This window comes from Pituophis catenifer, unplaced genomic scaffold (genome assembly GCF_029215685.1).
Source record: "Pituophis catenifer annectens isolate HBS135680 unplaced genomic scaffold, rPitCat1.0.hap2 SCAF_3, whole genome shotgun sequence".
Taxonomy (NCBI): Eukaryota; Metazoa; Chordata; class Lepidosauria; order Squamata; family Colubridae; genus Pituophis; species Pituophis catenifer.
This window is the reverse complement of record NW_027256883.1, coordinates 125,429-146,122: the sequence shown is the minus strand read 5'-3', so window position 1 is coordinate 146,122 and position 20,694 is coordinate 125,429. Positions and strand designations below refer to the sequence as shown.

At 36.5% G+C, this 20,694-nt stretch overlaps 1 protein-coding gene across 1 annotated transcript in view; it reads right to left on the bottom strand.

Annotated features, from left to right (window-relative positions):
• The window catches only part of IQANK1 (IQ motif and ankyrin repeat containing 1), a 67,159-nt gene that overhangs the window by 10,306 nt on the left and 36,159 nt on the right, over positions 1-20,694 (bottom strand). The window contains exon 6 of the mRNA XM_070941929.1: positions 7,229-7,354. Within this exon, the coding sequence (XP_070798030.1) occupies positions 7,229-7,354 (126 nt within the window). The remainder of the gene's footprint in view (positions 1-7,228; positions 7,355-20,694) is intronic.

The following is a 20,694-nucleotide window of genomic DNA, read 5'->3' as shown; positions in this document are numbered from 1 at the left end:
TGGCGCCCAGCATTTGAGTTAACGAGCTAATGAAAGTGGATTTGTGAAGCCTTCCTGCTTTGTTACAAAGTTATAAAGCTGCTACAAAGTTGCTCTATCTAAAGAAAAAATTTCTTTTTCTAAATTTTGACTTTGTTTTACTTCAGCTTCACTTGATTAAATCTGGGGGACTTTTTTAGAAGCTTTTGTGGAAGAGGGAAAGGAAAAAGAACTTCCCTCTTTAGAAAAATTAGCTTACGTGGCACAATGGCTTCAAAGAAGCAGGAAGGGAAGGCATCAGGGGGGGGATCCCCCACACATAAACATCAAACGCAACTTCCCCCTGCTCAACAGTTACAAACTCAGAAAAAAGAAATTGATGTGGGAGATTTAAAAGACTTTATTTCTAAAACTTTGGATGAAAAATTTCAAGAATCTCAACAGGAAATAGATCATAAACTTCAAAAATCACATGAGGAATTTCTGCAGGAAATTAATGAAGTTAAAGATATGGTGAAGCAGAATCAAAATATGGTGACCAAAAAAATATCAGAAGTGGCGTCTGGCCTGGCAAATTTTATTGGGAAAGTTGATTTTAAAGTTGAAGAACTCAAATTAGAAGTTAATGTTAGGATGAAAGATAATGACTATAAAATTGAAGAAGCTGATAATAAAATGCAGAGAATTGAAGATGAGATTGTCATGATACAATTCCGGGCGATGGAATTTGCCATACGGCTTCGGGGAATTCGAGAGGAGGAGAGACAGGACTTGAGACAAGTTTGCTCTGAAGCCCTGGCTAAGATCTTACAAGTTAACCCTGATCTGGTATTTCACAAAATAGATAAAATTTACAGAGTGAACTCTTGGGTGGCCAGACAAAGACAACTGCCTAGAGATGTGGTCATATATTTTACTGAGAGAGAAATTAGAAATGAAATCCTCCAAAAATCTTTTCACACCTCTGTACAAGTGGGGGGCTCACGACTTGTAATTTTTAAAGAATTACCTCCTAAAATGCTGAAAGCTAGAAAAGAATTTGGTTTTCTTGTTAAGGAATTGAAAGACTTACAGATACCCTTCCGGTGGGATGCGCCAGCTGGGATAATTTTTAGATATAAGGGAGAAGGATATCGATTGAATACTGTGGAGAAGGCACAACATTTTTATAGTACTATTCTTAAGGAAAGAACACCATCTCCACGTACATCTACAGTTTTGGAGATTAAGGAGAGTGAAGAGAGGCAATTGGAAGAACAGCCTAAGCAGGAATTAGAAAATGTGCAAGGTGCAGAAGGAGGTTTTCTGAGTGAGCCCTTGCTGGATTCTTCTCCAATTTTGGATTTGATTCAGTTGACTGAAGTTAAAGATCAACGTATAACTAGAGCTCAATCCAAATTACTTAAACAAAAGCAACAACAACAACAGGAAAGACAAGACAAGAAGGCAGCAAAGAGTACCCCACAAGAGAGTGGAGCTATGGGAGGAGCAAGATCGAAGCTCTTGGATGAACTTCAAATATTTTGCTCTGCGCTCCAGAAACAGGCCGATGACCCTTAAGTGTTTATCTTGGAATGTTAATGGGTTGAATTCAGCACAGAAAAGGAAGAAACTATTTACATATTTGAAACAATTTAATAATGATATAATATGTTTACAAGAAACGCATATTACAACTCAAGATCAGAAATATCTGATAAATTCAAAATTAGGAGTACATTATATATCTTCAACTTCGCAGAAAAAGAATGGTGTGGTTATTTATGTAAATAAAAAATTAACAGCAAAAGTTATAGAAGTAGATCAAGATGGTAGGTTTGTAGCAATTGAATTGCTTACAGCAAATGGTCAAATTCTTTTGATTGGAATTTATGCTCCCAACCAACAACAGGATTGTTTTTACAAGATGTTACATACTAAAATAGTGCAATGGGACTATAGATCTATTTTATTTATGGGAGATTGGAATGGAGTAATTGACTCTAAATTAGACAAAAAGAGCTTGGCAAAGTCTAGAATTAGACTACCGCAGACTTTTTTTGATTTGAAAGAAGATATGGAACTAAAAGATGTTTGGAGAATACATAATCCAAATGAATTGGATTACACTTTCTTTTCCGATAGACATAGATCCTTTTCTAGGATTGATTTTATCCTGTTGTCAAATGATCTACTTATTAAGACAAAAAGAACAAAGATTTTTCCAAGAACTTTGACTGACCATAGCCCTGTATGGATAGAAATTGAGATGGATAAGGTTGAGAGACGTTCTTGGAGATTAAATGAGAATTTGTTTAGATATGAAAAAAATACAATAGAACTTAAAAAGCATTTGAAAGAATTTTTTGAGATAAATTTGAATAAAGGTACCCCAATTGAAATTGTTTGGGACGCTAGTAAAGCTTATATGAGAGGGGTACTTATCTACATGAACTCTAAACATAGACTGTTCCGACAAAAGAAAAGATCTGAGTTGGAAATGGAAATAAAGAATAAGGAACAATTACTTATTAAAAACCCAACAGATGAAAGAATACGAAGTGCTATAAAACTTTTGAAAGACCAATTTCAAATGCTTATGGCGGAACAAGTTGCAACAAGTTTACAATACGCGAAGCATAATACATTTTGCAATGCCAATAAACCGGGCAGATGGTTGGCTTACACACTGAGGAAAAAACAAAGTATACGGACTATTGATAGTATTAACATTGGAGGGAAAGAAATTTTTCAACAAAAATTAATTAAAGAAGCTTTTGTGGATTATTATACTAAATTATATGCCAAAGAAGAGGTGCAGAATGGACTTATAGAAAAATATTTAAAGGATAAGAGAGTTACAAAAATTACTGATCAACAAAAGGAAAGAATGAATTATCCTATAACAGAGGAGGAGATAATAGCAGCAATTAAGCAGCTAAAAACAGCCAAAGCTCCTGGCACGGATGGTTTGACTGCAGTGTATTACAAAACTTTACAAGCTGAAATGGTGGAACAACTTAGAGATTTATTTTGCAATATTCAACAAGGGGGTAAAATACCCCCATCTTGGACAACTGCTTATATATCTCTGATACCAAAGGAACAAGTTGGTCCTAAAAAACCAGAGAACTACAGACCAATATCTCTTTTGAACACAGACTATAAAATTTATGCGAAGGTATTAGCCAACAGGTTGATGCCAGTAATCCAAAAAGTAATTCATGAGGACCAAGCGGGATTTATTGAGGGCAGATATATGAAGGATAATGTAAGGCAAGTAATAGACTTATTGGAATATCTTGATAAGAATAAACAGATTTCTGCAGTGCTGGTTTTTTTGGATGCGGAGAAAGCCTTTGATAGAGTGGATTGGAACTTTCTACTAAAGACTTTAAAAAAGATGGGCTTTGGGGACCAATTTATACAGTCGATCTCAGCAATTTATCAAGAGCAAAAAGCACAGATTATTATTAATGGAAGTTTGACGACAGAGTTTAAAATTGAAAAAGGAACAAGACAGGGATGTCCGTTGTCCCCACTTTTATTTATATTAACATTGGAAGTCTTGCTAAATACAATACGGGACTCAAAAATTTTGAAAGGTATAGTGATAAGGCAAGAGGATTATAGAATAAAGGCATTTGCAGATGATCTGGTTGTTACCCTATCACAACCAATGGAATCAATAATCCTGATGAACGACATTATACAAGACTATGGTAGAGTTTCAGGTTTTAAACTGAACTCAAAAAAGACTAAAATGATAGTTAAGAATATGACACAAGATCGTAAACACGAGCTTGAAAGGAGGGCAGGTTTTGAAATTGTACCTAAGGTAAAATATCTTGGAATTCAGGTTGCAGAATCAAATATGAAATTGTTTCAAAATAATTATGAGGTGTTGTGGCGAGAGGTTCAGAAAGACATGGAGACTTGGAAAAAGCTGCAACTGTCTTTACTTGGAAGAATAGCAGCAGTTAAGATGAATATTTTGCCAAGATTTCTGTTTTTGTTCCAAATGATTCCGGTGCTTAAAAGTGATAAACAACTGAAAGTCTGGCAGTCTGGTGTGAATAAGTTTGTCTGGAACGAGAAAAAGCCGAGAGTGAAATTGAAAATTATGCAATGTTCCAGAAAGAGGAGGCCTTAAACTCCCAAACCTACAGTTATATTATGATGCAGCAGCTTTAACTTTAACAAGTGACTGGTTTGGAAATAAAAAGGCTGGAATATTGAATGCAGAAAGTTTTGATCTTGAATTTGGATGGCATGCTTACTTATTCTATGAAAATAAAGTGGATAAAGTATTTAAAAGTCATATACTTAGAGACTCCCTGATGAAAGTTTGGAAGAAGCACCGACTCAAATGGGATTATAAAATACCGCTAGGGCTGGATCTTGGTCATACCTTGTGGAATACAAATATAATGTCACTCGGGGGGTTTTTATATAAAGAGGTTCTTTTTACAGATGCGGGCAGATGGCAGCTGAAGACATTGCAGACACTGTTGGACGAAGGGATTAATTTAACCTGGTTACAATATAATCAATTACAAATGAGATGGAAAGAGGACCAAAAAACTGGTATTATGTTGCATGAGGAAGAATTGGTTAGACATATAAGAGAGAAAGGTCCAATGCATATTAAAAGGCTTTATAATGTTTTGTTAGAAAGAGATTCAGAAACGGAATTAGTTAAAGATTGTATGATTAAGTGGGCACAGAATTTTGAAGAACCAGTGATGCTGGAAACTTGGGAAAAAATTTGGGTTCAGAATGTTAAATTTACACAGTCGCAAAACCTGAGAGAAAATTTTTATAAAATGTTTTATAGATGGCATTTAGATCCTAAAAAGTTGTCATGTATGTACCCTAATGTTCAGCCAAAATGTTGGAGATGCGAATGTTTGGATGCTACGTATTATCATGTATGGTGGACCTGTAGGAAAGTTAAGGCTTTTTGGATAAAAATTTGGTGGGTCATGCAGAATGTTTTGAAGAAAAAAATTCAATTTTCTCCACAATTGTTTTTATTGGGTATAGTTAAGGGTTTTACACGGGGTGAAATAAAACTAATATTGTATATGATAACAGCAGCAAGATTGTTGATAGGTAAATACTGGAAGAATGAAGCTTTGCCTACTATCGAGGAATGGACTTTGAAGATGGCCAGTTTTGCAGAGATGGCGAAGATTTCAGCGTATTTAAAAGATTGTTCACAAGAGACTTATGAATGGGAATGGAAAAGGTGGATAGAATATGTTCAGAACAAATACCAAACTAGAAAGTATCAAATAGCTTTTATTTGAAAATAATGTATTAGAAATATTTTAATGTAAAGAGACAAAGAGGAAAAATTATATAGGGGGAGGGATGGGTTCAGGTTTATTTATTAGTGTTATTAGTTATGAGTATGTAATAGGGAAGTCTGGGGGGGGAGGGTTAGGGAGGGTTAGGGAGGATGGGAAGTTTGGGGAGGGTGGTGGGGGGGTGAAAAAAGGGGTGAAAATGTAATTGTAAAACTTTTGCAATAAAAAAAAAAAAAAAAGAAGAATCCAGGACCTCAATGCCTTCCGTCGTTCCCTGAAAACCTATCTTTTTCAGCAAGCCGGGTTGGCTTAAGAAGAAATTTTTAAAATTTTTAAATTCTTTTAATTAGTCTGTGATTTTTAATCTTTTGGGCCAAATTTTATATATATTTTTAAATGTTTTAATATTTGTATTCTATGTTTTTTATCTTGGCTGTACACCGCCCTGAGTCCTCAGGGAGAAGGGCGGTATATAAATTCGAAATTAAATTAAATTAAATTAGGGAGAGTTGCAAAGAGGGTGCTGAACTCCCAGCTTTCAAAGGCTCAAATGAAGCAGATTTGCTTTTTCTGTTGGGATTCAGGCCAGGTTAGAGAACTGAGATAGCATCAGTTGCCCTGATGGATGACCTTTGAAGGACTCATGGGTGTGTGTGTGCTCCCCTGGATATCTCAGCAGCTTTTGATACCATCAACCATGTGATCCTTCTGGATCACCTTGAGGGCTCAGGAGTGGCTCTCCTTCTTGACTGGCCAGATCTAGTTACTGTTGTCCCCCGCCCTGGCCTATCTTACAGAGTTGGCTGTCTCAAGGTTCTGGTCTTTCCCTTCTCCTGTTGAACCTTTACAGTGAGACGCCTGGGAGAGGTCATTCATTCAACTGGGCGCAGTACCATACATCCCCACTTTGCAAGATGTGCAAGATGTGCAATAGTCTCAATAAAACTATTCTGTTAGGCTGTGATGGTGGCCAGAGAGCTGCTGCCATAAATCTCCCCTTGTACCTTTAAAGAGTTGCAACCTGAGGACTACCTGTATAAAATCCCCTCCTCAGAGAGGTTCAGCTGGTGGCTGGAATAATTTTGGCACCAGGTAAAAGCCTTTCTATTTTTTTCAGGCTTTTAATTTACTTTTAATTCATGTGGTTTTAGTTTCTAGAAAATAAAAGAAAAATCATAAAAACCAACCTAAGAATGCAACAAGGAATATATAAGCAACCTACCATGAAGGCTGGCGATAACAATATGCTCTCCTTTCACAAAACAGACAGGGGGCTTCACAGGGGGCCAGGCAGCTGGTTTCAAAGAGTTGGCCAGCCAAAGAAAAAGCCCCATCAGAGGGGACCCAATATAAATTACACTTCAACAGAACAAGTTCTATAGCAAACACTACATCTGTTTACTTGGTAGAAGGTTTACTGAAGGCGTGGAATTTGAGGATGTGTAAATGCTGGTGGTGGGTGGTGTATTGAGAGCTTCTGCCCACTGTGCAATAGGTATGCTGCTATTCATCCATCAACTATCCCCAGTGCGGTGCTTCCTCAGTGGGGCCACAGGGCAACTGGCAGAGCCTCAGGCTCCTACAAAGGTCAGGAGGGTGGGGGCAGATCTCAACCCGGGAGAGGGGGGAGCTAGATGTTCCAAAGGGACAGGACCATGAAAGAGAAGGCTCTTCTGCTGGAGCCCGTCGGCCAGAATTCTGCTGCATGCCTCCTCTGCCGGCAGGAGTGGGGTAGCCCCGTCCCATTGGGGTAACCTGGACCCATGCAGGGCTTTAAAGGTGATCACCAACACTTTTCCATTACTCTGGCTTACTACTTTTTATGCTTGGCATAACGCTGCTTACCTGGAAAGAATCAGCTAACGGGGCATTTTCATGCAAGGAAGCTTCACCCCCAAGGCTACAGCGGAGGGGAGGTGGGAGGAGGAATTCCTTAAGGGCAACAAGATTAGGCATACCTGCTCTGGTGTGTTGCCATCATCAGCATAGAGTCGAGGGTCAGCCCCGTGCTGAAGAAGCAGCTCCACCGCTGCCAAGTGTCCCCCGAAGGCTGCTCGGTACAAAGGAGTCCGATTAAAGGCACCCTAAGAAAAAAAAAAGAAAGAAAGAAAGAAAGAAAGAAAGAAAGGAAGGAAGGAAGGAAGGAAGGAAGGAAGGAAGGAAGGAAGGAAGGAAGGAGGGAGGGTTGTGCCAGTCACATCACTTGCTAGGTGAACTGCACTGGGTGAGATGTAGTACCAAAGGAGGCTTTAAAGCCACCCTCTTGAGTTCTACCTGGAAAATCTCTGATCTCCAGGAGGTGAATTCTGCCCCCAGAGCAACTTCTTTTTTTTTCTGTGAAGTTTTTTTTAATTTATATATAAATATTTTGAATACAGGGTAATGTCCGGGCATACCATTTTACAAAAAAGAAAGAGAAAAAAGAACAAAAAAGATAACACATATACTGATAACAATAATAATAACATAACAAAATAATTTCTAATCATATTTATAATTATATTTGCTTATTTTTGTTCCTATTAAATATATTGATTTATTGTATTTTTCGGACTATAAGATGCACCGGAGTATAAGACGCACCTTAGTTTTTGGGGAGGAAAATAAGAAAAAAGCTGATTGGCTGGTGGATGGCCTCCCAGAATACCCCCAATCAGCTGTTCCCAGAGGAACAGTTTGTTGGTTGTGAGCTCTGCGCCTTGCTTTTTTTCCCAGCCTCTGAAACCTTCCTTTAAGAAGCTTTTTTCAGCCATTTCAGAGGCTGGGTGGGGCTACATTCAGTGTATAAGACGCATCCAAATTTTCACCCTCTTTTATGGGGGAAAAAGGTGCGTCTTATACTCTGAAAAATATGGTACATATAATTATAAACAACATTCATATTTTACTTAACTCTAACAATACTCTTTCTTCATCTAATTTCTACATCTTATCTCTAACCATTGATAAAACCTATTCCACATTAAGTAGTATTCCGTGTCTCCTTTATCTTTTATTTTCAATGTCAATCTATCTATTGGTCTCATTCGAGACAACAATGAATCCACATACGGATGGGAGGTTGAACAACTATCCTCATGGTGCGACGGGAACAATCTGGAACTGAACACACTCAAAACCGTACAAATGGTGGTAGACTTTAGGAGACACTCTCCCATACTACCACCTCTTACAATACTAGACAACACAGTATCAACAGTAGAGATCTTCAAATTTCTAGGTTCTAGCATATCTCACGACCTAAAATGGACACCCAACATCAAAAATGTCATCAAAAAAGCACAACAAAGAATGTTCTTTCTGCGCCAACTCTGGAAGCTCAAACTGCCCAAGGAGCTGCTGATCCAGTTCTACAGAGGAATTATTGAGTCTGTCATCTGCACCTCTATAACTGGTTAGGTTCTGCAACCCAACACGACAGACACAGACTTCAGAGGATAATTAGAACTGCAGAAAAAACAATGGCTACCAACCTGCCTTCCGTTGAGGACTTGTATACTGCATGAGTCAAAAAGAGGGTTATGAAAATATTTAGACCCCTCACATCCTGCACATAAACTCTTTCAACTCCTACCCTCAAAACGACACTATAGAGGACTGCACACCAGAACAACTAGACATAAGAATAGTTTTTTCCCAAACGCCATCACTCTGCTAAACTAAATAATTCCCTCAACACTGTCAAACTATTCACTAAGGCTGTATTACTATTACTATTAGTCTTCTCATCATTACTATCACCCCACTCCTCCCATTTATGACTGTATGAATGTAACTTTGTTGTTTGTATCCTTACGATTTATATTGATATTGTTTATTTCCTAGTATGTTTTGATTGCTTATTTGTACCCTATGGACTATCATTAAGTGTTGTACCTTATGATTCTTGACGAATGTATCTTGTCTTTTTATGTACACTGAGAGCATATCCACCAAGACAAATTCCTTGTGTGTCCAATCACACTTGGCCAATAAAGAATTCTATGTTCTATCTCTGCACAGTCCAATATTTTCCGGATTATATTTTCATCTGATGGGGTGTTCTCATTTTTCCACTATTGTGCAAATATTGTTCTCGCTGCTGCCAATACATGTAACATTAAGTATATACTGTAGTCCCTTTGTCATAATTTTCTGGTATTATACCTAACAACATTATTTCTGGTTTAAAATCTGTGTTGCTTAATCATCTTCTCCAACCATGTATGTATTTTTGTCCAATATTTGCTTGCCTTCACACATATCCACCATATGATAATAAGTACCTGGAGTCTGATTTCCAACACTTGACGGACATGTTGTTAAATATTTTTGCTAACCTAGCCGGTGGCAAATGCCACCTATAAAACATTTTGTAAATATTTTTTATATGCAGTAGCCATTGTCAGTTTATAGCTTCTATCCCAAAGTTTTTGCCATTTGTCTAATTCCATCGTATAGCCAAAGTTTTTTGCCCATACTATCATTGTTTCTTTTACTTGTTCATCTTCCATTTTAAAATTCAGTAAATAATTATATATTTTCCTTATCAATTTTTCATCTGTCCCTAATAACACCTTGCCAAGTATTGTTGGTTCTTTATAAAAACAGCATGTTTTTGCATCTTCCTCGTAACTCAAAAAAAAATTTTTTTTTAATTTGATTTATATGCCGCCCTTCTCTGGAGACTCAGGGCGGCTTACAATGCGTTAAGCAATAGCCTTCATTCTTTTGTATATTTTATACAAAGTCAGCTTATTGCCCCCACAAACTGGGTCCTCATTTCACCTACCTTAGAAAGGATGGAAGGCTGAGTCAACCTTGAGCCTTGGAGAGATTCGAACCAGCAGAAATTGCAGGCAGCTGTGTTAATGACAGGGTGCACTAAACCACTGTACTATCAAGGCTCTTTTTTGCAGGTGTGGCCACCAAGCTAAATCCACCCCTAGGTTTTGTAATTCCTGTCTTAAGTTCCCCATTCTCATTTAAAATGTTTTATAGGTTACATTTTTTCCATATTAACAACATTTGGATGTATCAATCCTTCCACTGTAGAGAGCCAGACTGGTATTTTTATATAATTTTGTGATTCAATTTTTTCCCATACTAAAAATAGCTACTATAAAAATGAATATACTACTGAAGTTGCTTTTCCTATTTCCAACAATACTGATAAAACTAGAGAAAGTATATTTTGAAGAAATAAATAAAATTACTTTGAAATATATTTGGCAAGGGAAAAAAGCAAGAATAAAATTGAAAATGTTACAGGAGTGTAAAGGACATGGAGGCTTTGGGCTACTGGACTGGGAGCTATATTAATAGGCATCTGTACTTACATGGGTAAAAGAATGGATAAATTTGAGGCATGGAAGATTACTATTATTGGAGGGACATGATCTCCAATTAGGATGGCATTCCTTTTTATGGTAGGAAAGGAATATGGCACACAAATATTTTCAAAGACACTATGTGAGGAATGCTTTATTCTCCCTATCATTGAGAGTTGTAAGTTCTTCCATTTCTCCAGGTCCAACTTAATTTGTTGCATTAACTTTGTATAGTTATTCGCCCAGGTTTGCCTTTGTTGAGCCCCTATTTGGACCTAGATGCCCTACGCACGGTTACCGTATTGACTACAGCAATGCCCTCTACATGGGGCTGCCCTTGAAGACCACTCGGAGACTTCAGCTGATGCAGAATGCGGCCGCGCGGGTTGTGATGGGAATATCCCGACACTCCCATGTTACACCTCTCCTACACGACTTGCATTGGTTGCTGGTTGCCCTCCGAGTGAGATTCAAGGTGCTGGTGATTACCTATAAGGCCCTACATGGCTTAGGCCCAGGATATTTGGTGGACCATCTGCAGCCAGCAACAGCTTCCCATCGCCCGGTGCGTTCCCACAGAGAGGGCCTCCTCAGGGTGCCGTCGGCCAGACAGTGTCGGCTGGCAACCCCCAGGGGGAGGGCTTTGTCTGTGGGCGCACCTACCCTTTGGAATCAACTGCCCCTGGAGCTCCGGGTGGCCCCCGACCTCCACCATGACCTGAAAATGTGGCTGTTTCGTTTGGCTGGCCTGGACTAATTAATTTAATTTAATTTAATTTAATTTCCAATTTATATACCGCCCTTCTCCCTGAGGACTCAGGGCGGTGTACAGCCAAGATAAAAAACATAGAATACAAATATTAAAACATTTAAAAATATATATAAATTTTGGCCCGAAAGTTAAGAATCACAGACTAATTAAAAGAATTTAAAAATTTCTTCTTAAGCCAACCCGGCTTGCTGAAAAAGATGGGTTTTCAGGGAACGACGGAAGGCATTGAGGTCATGGATTCTTCTTATCTCCGGGGGCAATTGATTCCAGAGGGTGGGAGCCCCCACAGAGAAGGCCCTCCCCCTGGGGGCCACCAGCCTACATTGTTTGGCTGATGGCACCCTGAGGAGGCCCTCTCTGTGGGAGCGCACGGGTCGATGGGAGGTCGTTGGTAGCAGCAGGCGGTCTCGGAGATAGCTAGGCCCTATGCCATGGAGCGCTTTAAAGGTGATAACCAACACCTTGATGGGGTTTTAATTCTAATTTAATTTTAACTTGTTAGTCTTAATTGTACTTTTAACTGTTAAATTATGAGATTTGGATTTAATTTTTAACTTTTTATTAGATGTTTCTTAACTGTTGTGAGCCGCCCTGAGTCTGGCTGGAGATAGGGCGGCATATAAATCTCATTAATAAATAAATAGTTATCCTCTTTGTTACACTTCTTGCTGTTAGACAGATTCCTAAATATTTCACTTTCTTTAGTATCTGAAGGTCTACTTTTTTTGCCAATTCATTTCTCTGCTTTTCTGTAAGGTTTTTAACTATTATTTTATTTTTTTCTTTATTTATTTTCAATCCTGCAACTTCTCCATACTCCTCAATTTTCCCTATCATTCTGGTGCTAGTTTCTAATGGTTCTTCTAATATAAAAACTAAATCATCTGCAAATGCTTGTAGTTTATACTCTTCTTTTTTTTATTTCCATTCCTTTTATTTCTGGGTCCTGTCTAATATTTCTAGTTAATACTTCCAATGTTAATATAAATAATAGTGGGGATAGTGGACATCCTTGTCTCATGCCTTTTTCTTTATGAAAATTTTCTGTCACATCTCCATTCACAATCACTTTTGCTCTCTGGTTTATGAAAACTGCCATAATCATGTTTATAAATCTTTCTCCAAAGTCCATACATTTTAGTTGTTGCACCATAAGTTGTCACTTTATATTGTCGAACGCTTTTTGAGCATCTAACAAGATCAATGCTGTTGTTTTTCACAATGTACTTCATAATACTCCGATGTATCTAAAATTATTCTTACATTGTTTCAAATTTGTCTTTTAGGTAGAAACCCATTTTGGTAATCTTCTTTTGGAATTAAGGTGATGTTAGCTTCCATCCAAGTATGTGGCATCTTTGCTTCTAGTAAAACTTCATTATATACACTGCTCAAAAAAATAAAGGGAACACAAGCAGAAGATATCCGAGATCTGAATGAATTAAATAGCCTTATTAAATACTTTGTTCTTTATACACTGCTCAAACCACTAAAGGGAACACAAAACTACTGTATGTAACGAACAAAGTATTTAATAAGGCTATTTCATTCATTCAGATCTCGGATGTCTTCTGCTTGTGTTCCCTTTATTTTTTTGAGTAGTATACTTCTAACATTAACAAGATCAATGTGTCTTTTATATCTTTATAACTTTATGCTGGTAGGCCATTTGGACCTGGTGTTTTGTTATTATTTTGTCTTTTAATCACCTCTACTAATTCTGCCATTGTTATTCTTTTATTCAACATATTCTTCACAGTTTCTGGCACTTTTGGTAAATTAGCTTTTCCCAAGTATTGTACTATTTTTTCTCAGGAATTTTTTCATGATCATATAACTTCTTATAGAATTCCTGAATTATATATTTTTTCTTTTCCATTTGATGGTGTAATGTACCTTCCTCATCCTGCATCTTACTTATCCATTTCTTCTCTTTTGCTTCTTCAGTTTATAAGCTAACAATCTTCCAGGTTTGTTAGCGTTAAAAAATTTTTTTTTTTGCTTTTTTTATTTGTTGTGCCAATTCTTTTTTTTTCCATTATATTTAACATGTTTAATTAATTCCATTTAACTTTTTAATTTCACCTTTTCTGGTTCTTTTTGTAACTCTGCTTCATATCTTTTATATTCTTCTTCTAGATTCTTTTGGTACTGTTTCTTTCTCTTATTTTTTTTTCACAATATAAGTTATAGCTAATACCCACATATATGCTTTTGCTGTATCCCATACATTTTTTAATGAAGTCTTTCCATTCCTATTCTTTTTTAAAAAAAAAATCCCATTTCTTTTTCCATCATCTGTAAAAATTCTTTTTCTTTTAATATAGATTGATTCAATATCTATCTTACTCTTCTCTTTTGTCCCTTCCAACTAATTTTTATCAGATTATGATCAGCCCATGGATTTGTTTCTATTTATATCTCTTTTACACTTGTTCTTAATTCAGGCAACATCCAGATCAGATCAGATCTACTCTAGACCAGGATTGATGTCTGTTAGAATAAAATGTGTATTGGTTTCTCCCTGGGTTCATTTCTCTCCACGTATCCTGTATACATAGTTCTTCTGTCATTTTAAAAAAGGTCTTAGGTATCTTAGGTAGAGTTTTTCTCATTTTTTTGTTTCTTTTACTACATTTATAATCAAGTTTAGTACCAACTATTGCATTAAAGTCTCCTAAGATACAGATCTAGATAGCATACTAAAAAGCAGAGACATCACCCTGCCAATAAAAGTGCGTATAGTCAAGGCTATGGTTTTCCCAATTGCAATATATGGCTGTGAAAGTTGGATAATAAGAAAGGCTGAGCACCAAAGAATTGAGGTCTTTGAACTATGGTGCTGGAGAAGACTCCTGCGAGTCCCTTGGACTGCAAGGTGATCAAACCGGTCAGTCCTACAGGAGATCAACCCTGACTGCTCTTTAGAAGGCCAGATCCTGAAGTTGAAACTCAAATACTTTGGCCACCTAATGAGAAGGAAGGACTCACTGGAGAAGAGTCTAATGCTGGGAAAGATTGAGGGCAAAAGAAGAAGGGGACGGCAGAGAACGAGGTGGCTGGATGGAGTTACTGAAGCAGTAGGCATGAGCTTAAATGGACTCCAGAGGATGATAGTGGACAGGAAGGCCTGGAGGAACATTGTCCATGGGGTTGTGATGGGTCGGAAACGACTTCGCAACTATCAACAACAACAAAGATACAGATATTTTCAGGGGGAAGAGCTGACGTCGCGACGGCATGACAGAAGATCCTGGGGCTCCAGGATCACCGTTGATATCCCCGCTGCTGGACGGTTCTTTTTGGACCTCACTGTCCCGTTGAGACGGTGATAGTGAAGGGTACATTCTGTCGATCCCAGGGACACTGTAAAGTCCCTGGTTGATCCAGGAGAAGCCCTTTTTCTGGCAGCGGGGCAGCAGCCATTGTAGCTGCTGAAGTTGGGACAGCTCCGAAACGGAAGAGATTGGAAGGAAGTGTGTCGACTTGATGAGAGACTTTCTAACATAGTCTATATGAGAGAACACCTGGAGATTGAAAGAAATATCAAATCGAAGACAGAAGAAAATTAAGTGGCGGAATTAAACTTGAGTCTAAGGTAGTTTTTTTTTACTTTCAACTTACTTGCATTTGTGGATGTCTATACGCTTTTTGCTTTTTAACCTGGACTGGATTGGATTGGACAGAAGATTTCCAATTTACTTATTTAATCTTCAAACTTTTAGTGCCTTTTTAGTATAAATTCTCTCTGATTCTATTTTTCTATATATATTTTTTTCCTCTTTGGCTATTTTTATTTTATTGCGTATTGAATATAGCAGGGGAAAGTGAAGAAAATAAGTAACACTGCCATCTAGTGGACTGGAAATTTTGTTTCTTTTTCTTTGGCTTAAAGTAACAATTGTGTTACAATTCAAGGACTCTGAGCCTATTCATAGATAAGATAGTGGGGAGAACATCAAAAGGACATTAAAACTGTTTGCAGGATTGTTTATTCAGGTGTTCTTCTGGGAACTATCAGAGGCAGGAGCCTGAGATTGAATAAGAAAAAATATGCAGTGACTCTGAAAGAGAACTGTAAATACTATTTGGGACCTAATAAAAGAATTCTTGGATTTCATACAGAAGTTATTTTTATTTGGACAGAAAGTCTTATTTTTTTCTCTCTCTTTTTCTTTTGTATGTGGTGGTTTCTCCACCTTTCCCCTGTCAGCATTCCAGCACTGGCATATGAAAGGAGAGGAGAAGCTTGAACTTTTGCCTACTTAATTCCTTTGAAGATTCTGTCTCCTCGGAGATGGGAGGAGGGGGGAACATTCCTGTGATCTGACGGAGATGGGATGAGGAGAGTGGCTTGGAAGATAGCCAATGAGACGCAGAGAATTGGGGATCGGAAAGGGAGGGCTTGGGGGGCAAAGATCAGTGCTAACCGTGAAAGAGCCAGGGACAGATCACTATGCTCAATAAAGAGAAAATTTCCTCAAAGATCGGCAGTTTGGAAATTCATTTATTTTGAGATAGCATCGAAACCTGACATCCCCTGTATAAGTATTTTTAATTGGACTGTGAGTTGAAGGAGGATCTTTAATTTTTCTTTTTTAATTTTTAACTTTTTAATACATATATAGAACTTTCTAGTGCTTCTCTTTTTTCTCTTTTCTCTTTTGGCTTTTTTTGCTTTTTTCCTCTCTTTTTTGGTGTGGAGATTGTCAAGGTGGTCAATATTTTTTATTGAATTGAATTCGATTAAGGCATATAAGAGCCTGAAGATTGCTTTTTTGCTTTTTTCCCCTTTCTTTTTTGCTTTTTCTTATTTTATTGATATCTGGGGTAATATTTGCTCCATCCATAAACAGATTAAGGTATAGAAGAACCTGAAGAATTTTTTATTTGTTTAAACCTTTTGCAACTACTTCACAGAATGAGTAGAAAAGCAACGGCTATTGGCTCTTCCACATCGACGCCCTCTTCATCACCATCTGGAGGACAGTGATCAATACAGACAATGCTACAACAGGATAAGGAGAAGGAATGAGAGAAGAAAAAGGAGGTGACACTACAGATGATTTGGCAAGGAATCCAAAATATACAAACAAGAGTAGAGAATATTGAACAAAGAACAAAGAAAACAGATGAAAAAGTGGAGAACATACAGCAAATGATGATGAAATATGAAGATAGACTCCAAAAAATTGAGGAAAAGGAAGAGTAAAAGAGATAAAAAAATCAGAGACATTGATACTAGACTGGATGAGGTTGAACGAGATAAGAGTGCATTAGTGGGATGGGAGATGGACAGATCAGAATTTTATCTCAGATTTCAAAATATAGAAGAAGAAAAAGGAGAAAACCTGGCAGAAAAAATGATAGAAATCTTAGCAGAAGAATTAGAAATTACCAAAGAAAAGATGATGGATGGCATAGACGAGATATTTCGAGTCTATACAAGGTATGCGATGCGAAACAAGTTACCACGAGAAGTCCATATAAGGTTCACCAAGAAATCGATTAAAACACAAATATTGCAGATTGCAAGAGAAAAAACACTGGAGTACAAGGAGAAAGAAATCGTGGTTCTGAAGCAAATACCGAGAAGAGTGAGGGAGATGAGGAGAGAATATCAATTCCTGACTAAAATACTACTTCAAAAAGGTGTGAATTACAGATGGCTGATACCAGAAGGATTAGTGCTTACATGGCAACAACAAAAATATAGAATAGATTCAATTGATAAAGCTAAAGCATTTTATGCAGAATTTCTCAGAGAGAAAGAAATGGAGACAAGAAAGGCAGAACCACTGATTGAACTCCAAGAGGAAGACTTTGCAATGATTGAAAAAGCAGAAGGAGCAGTAGGGGGCATTGTGGAATACAAAGAAAAATGTGAACCGAGATCTACTACAGCAATAAACCCTACGTATAAAATATGAATATGGAAGAGAAAAAATTGATTACAATAAACATAAATGGACTTAATTTAGCCATCAAAAGAAGAAAGGTATTTCATAAATTAGAGAAATTAAAGTTTGATATAATCTGCTTGCAAGAAGTGCATATTAAAAAGCAACATGAACAGATATTGGTACAGCCAAAATTAGGGAAATTTTTTACTTCATTGCCACAATGTAAGAAAAGGGGAGTTGTCTTATACATTAGAAACACAATCCCAGCAGAGCAAATATATTCAGATGATGAGGGAAGAACTTTGGTGGTGGAAATAATAGGCAATAACATGAAAATACTTTTAATAGCAATATATGCTCCAAATAACAATCAAGAAGATTTCTACAGAAAGCTACATATGAAAATAATTGAATTGGACTATGATAATATTTGCATGATGGGAGATTTTAATGGTATAGTAGATGAGAAATTAGACTACAATACACAGAAGGCAATAAAGCACAGTAGAAAGACTCTTCCGAAATCTTTTTTTAAAATGATAGAGGAAACAAATTTAAAAGATGCATGGAGAGAAAGAAATGCAAAAAGTAGGCAATATACTTTTTATTCCGACAGACATCCATCATGGTCTAGAATAGATAAGATATGGACGACAATGGAATTGACTTCTAATATAGATGAAATTGGAATAGAAGCAAATACCTGGGCAGATCACAACCCAGTGATAGTGAAATGGAAAGGACAAAGGAAACGATCTAGATGGACTCTAAATAACACAGTATTAAAAAAGAAGGGCTTTGTACAGAAAATGTAGAAAGAATTGGCTTTCTTTTTTTAAAGAAAATAGAAAAGAAGACACATTGATGCAAAATCTTGGGATACAATGAAAGCTTATACCAGAGGTCTGATAATAGACTTTACAAGGAAAAGAAATATTAAGAAAAGACAAGCCTATAAAACACTAGAGGATGATTATAAGAAACTTGAAAAGGAACTTCAGAAATTTCCACAAAAGAAGTATATCAAAATAAAAATGGATACAACTAAACATAAAATGGGATTAATAGAAAAAGAAGACTTAGCACAAAAATTTAGAAGTGCTAAACAGAACTATTTTGAAGATGCTAACAAACCAGGTAGAAGGTTAGCATGTAATTGAAAAAAGAGAGAGAATCAAGAAAAATAACACAGCTAATAGATGACCAAGGACAAATTAGATTTGGGAATAAAGAGAAGAAAGAAATTATACAAGATTATTATAGAAAACTGTATGAACAAGAAAATATAGAGGAGGAAAATGTCAAACGATACTTGCAAAAGGCGAATTTACCCCAGATTTCTAAAGACACTGAAATGATGTTAGAAGGAAACATAACCATGATGGAACTAACTGAAGCACTTAAAAAACAAAAGAATGGGAAGGCACCAGGCCCGGACGGACTGCCAGCGAAATATTACAAGACATTACAGGAATCGTTGTCTCCCATTGTTAGAAGTTATGAATGAAGCTATGTTAAAGACGAAAATACCCAAGTCATAGTCAGAAGCATACATTATACTTGTTCCAAAAGAGGATACTGATCCACAACAAATCAAAAATTATAGGCCTATATCCCTGCTAAATGCAGACTATAAAATTTTTGCTTCAATATTAGCAGAAAGACTTAAAAGATATTTAAATAACTTCATACATTCTGACCAAAATGGGTTTCTGCCAAAAAGACAGATTAGAGACAATATGAGGATAATTCTGGACACTTTGGAATATTATGAGGCACATCCTGAAAAGCAAATGGCTTTGTTATTTCTAGATGCACAGAAAGCCTTTGATAATGTGAACTGGCGATTTATGTTACTTCAACTGGAGCAGATGAGCTTTGGTAGAAAATTTATTCAAGCAATAGAAGCCATCTAGAAGCCATCAACAAACAGCAAAAGTAATGATAAATGGAGAACTGACAGAGTCTTTTGAGATAAAAAAAGGAACAAGACAAGCCTGTCCACTGTCTCCTCTGTTGTTTGTATTAACATTAGAAGTGCTAAATAGAAATATTAGAGAAGAAAAGGATATAAAAGGAATGAAAATTCAAAAGGAAGAATATAAATTGCAAGCGTTCGCAGATGACCTGGTTTTTATTCTCAAAGATCCATTAGAGTCAATAATTACATTGATAGACAAAATAGGAGAATTTGGAAAAGTAGCAGGTTTGAAAATTAATAAAGATAAAACAAAGATTTTGATAAAAAATGTTAATAAAACAAAAAGAAGACTTGGCGGAAATATCAACGATGCAGGTCACAAATAAGGTTAATTATTTGGGGATATATTTGACAGCAAGATGTAGCACATTTAAAGAGAATAACTATGATAAACTCAAACAACAGATCGGGACAGACTTGGCAAAATGGGAAAATTTACAATTATCATTGATAGGGAGAATATCGACAATTAAAATGAATATACTACCTTAGAATTCTATGTTTGTTCCAGACAATTCCAATTAGATTGGGAAAAGATTATTTTTGAAGATTTGAACAAAATAATGTTAAAATATATTTGGCGGGTAAAAAGGCGAGGATAAAATTGAAACTGTTGCAAGATGCCAGAATAAGAGGAGGTTTTGGTTTGCCTAACTGGGAACTTTATTATCAAGCGACAAGTTTGATGTGGATTAAAGAATGGATAATGCTAAGAAATACTAGATTATTGACTTTAGAAGGACATGACTTGTTGTTGGGATGGCACACTTTTTTATGGTACAAGGGAATAAAAACACAGGGGTACTTTAGAAGACATTATATATGAGAGGCTTTGTTACTAGACTGGGAGAAGATTAAAAAACAACATTATTGAAAAATTCCAGTCTGGTTATCAACGATTGAAGCATTTTCATACTCAATAACATTTAGAAGGGAATAAATTGTTAGATATAGTGAACTACTGAATGAAAAGGGTGAACTTAAATTGAAGCAAGAATTGGAGGAACAAGGTTTAAAGATGAACTGGTTTTCTTATATGCAAATACATTCTAGATATGACAAAGATTGTAAGACAGAATGTTTTTATAATAATTTGACTAACTTAAGATAAAATTTTAATAGGTTCCGATGACTATGTAATTAAAAAATTATATGGTTATTTATTAGAGGTAAAATTGGAAGAACGAGAAGTTAAAGAAACAATGATTGCATGGGGGAAAAATTTTGGTTATGGAATTGATTTAGAGAAATGGCAAAAACTATGGTTGCAAAATTACAAAATGACAATGTCAACAGCATATAAGGAAAATTTGTATAAGATGTTTTACAGGTGGCATCTATCTCCGACGAGAATAGCCAGAATGTTCAAGAACAAATCTGAAAAGTGTTGGAAATGTCATCAGACACCGGGCTCATATTACCATATGTGGTGGACATGTGTAGAAGCTAAAAGATACTG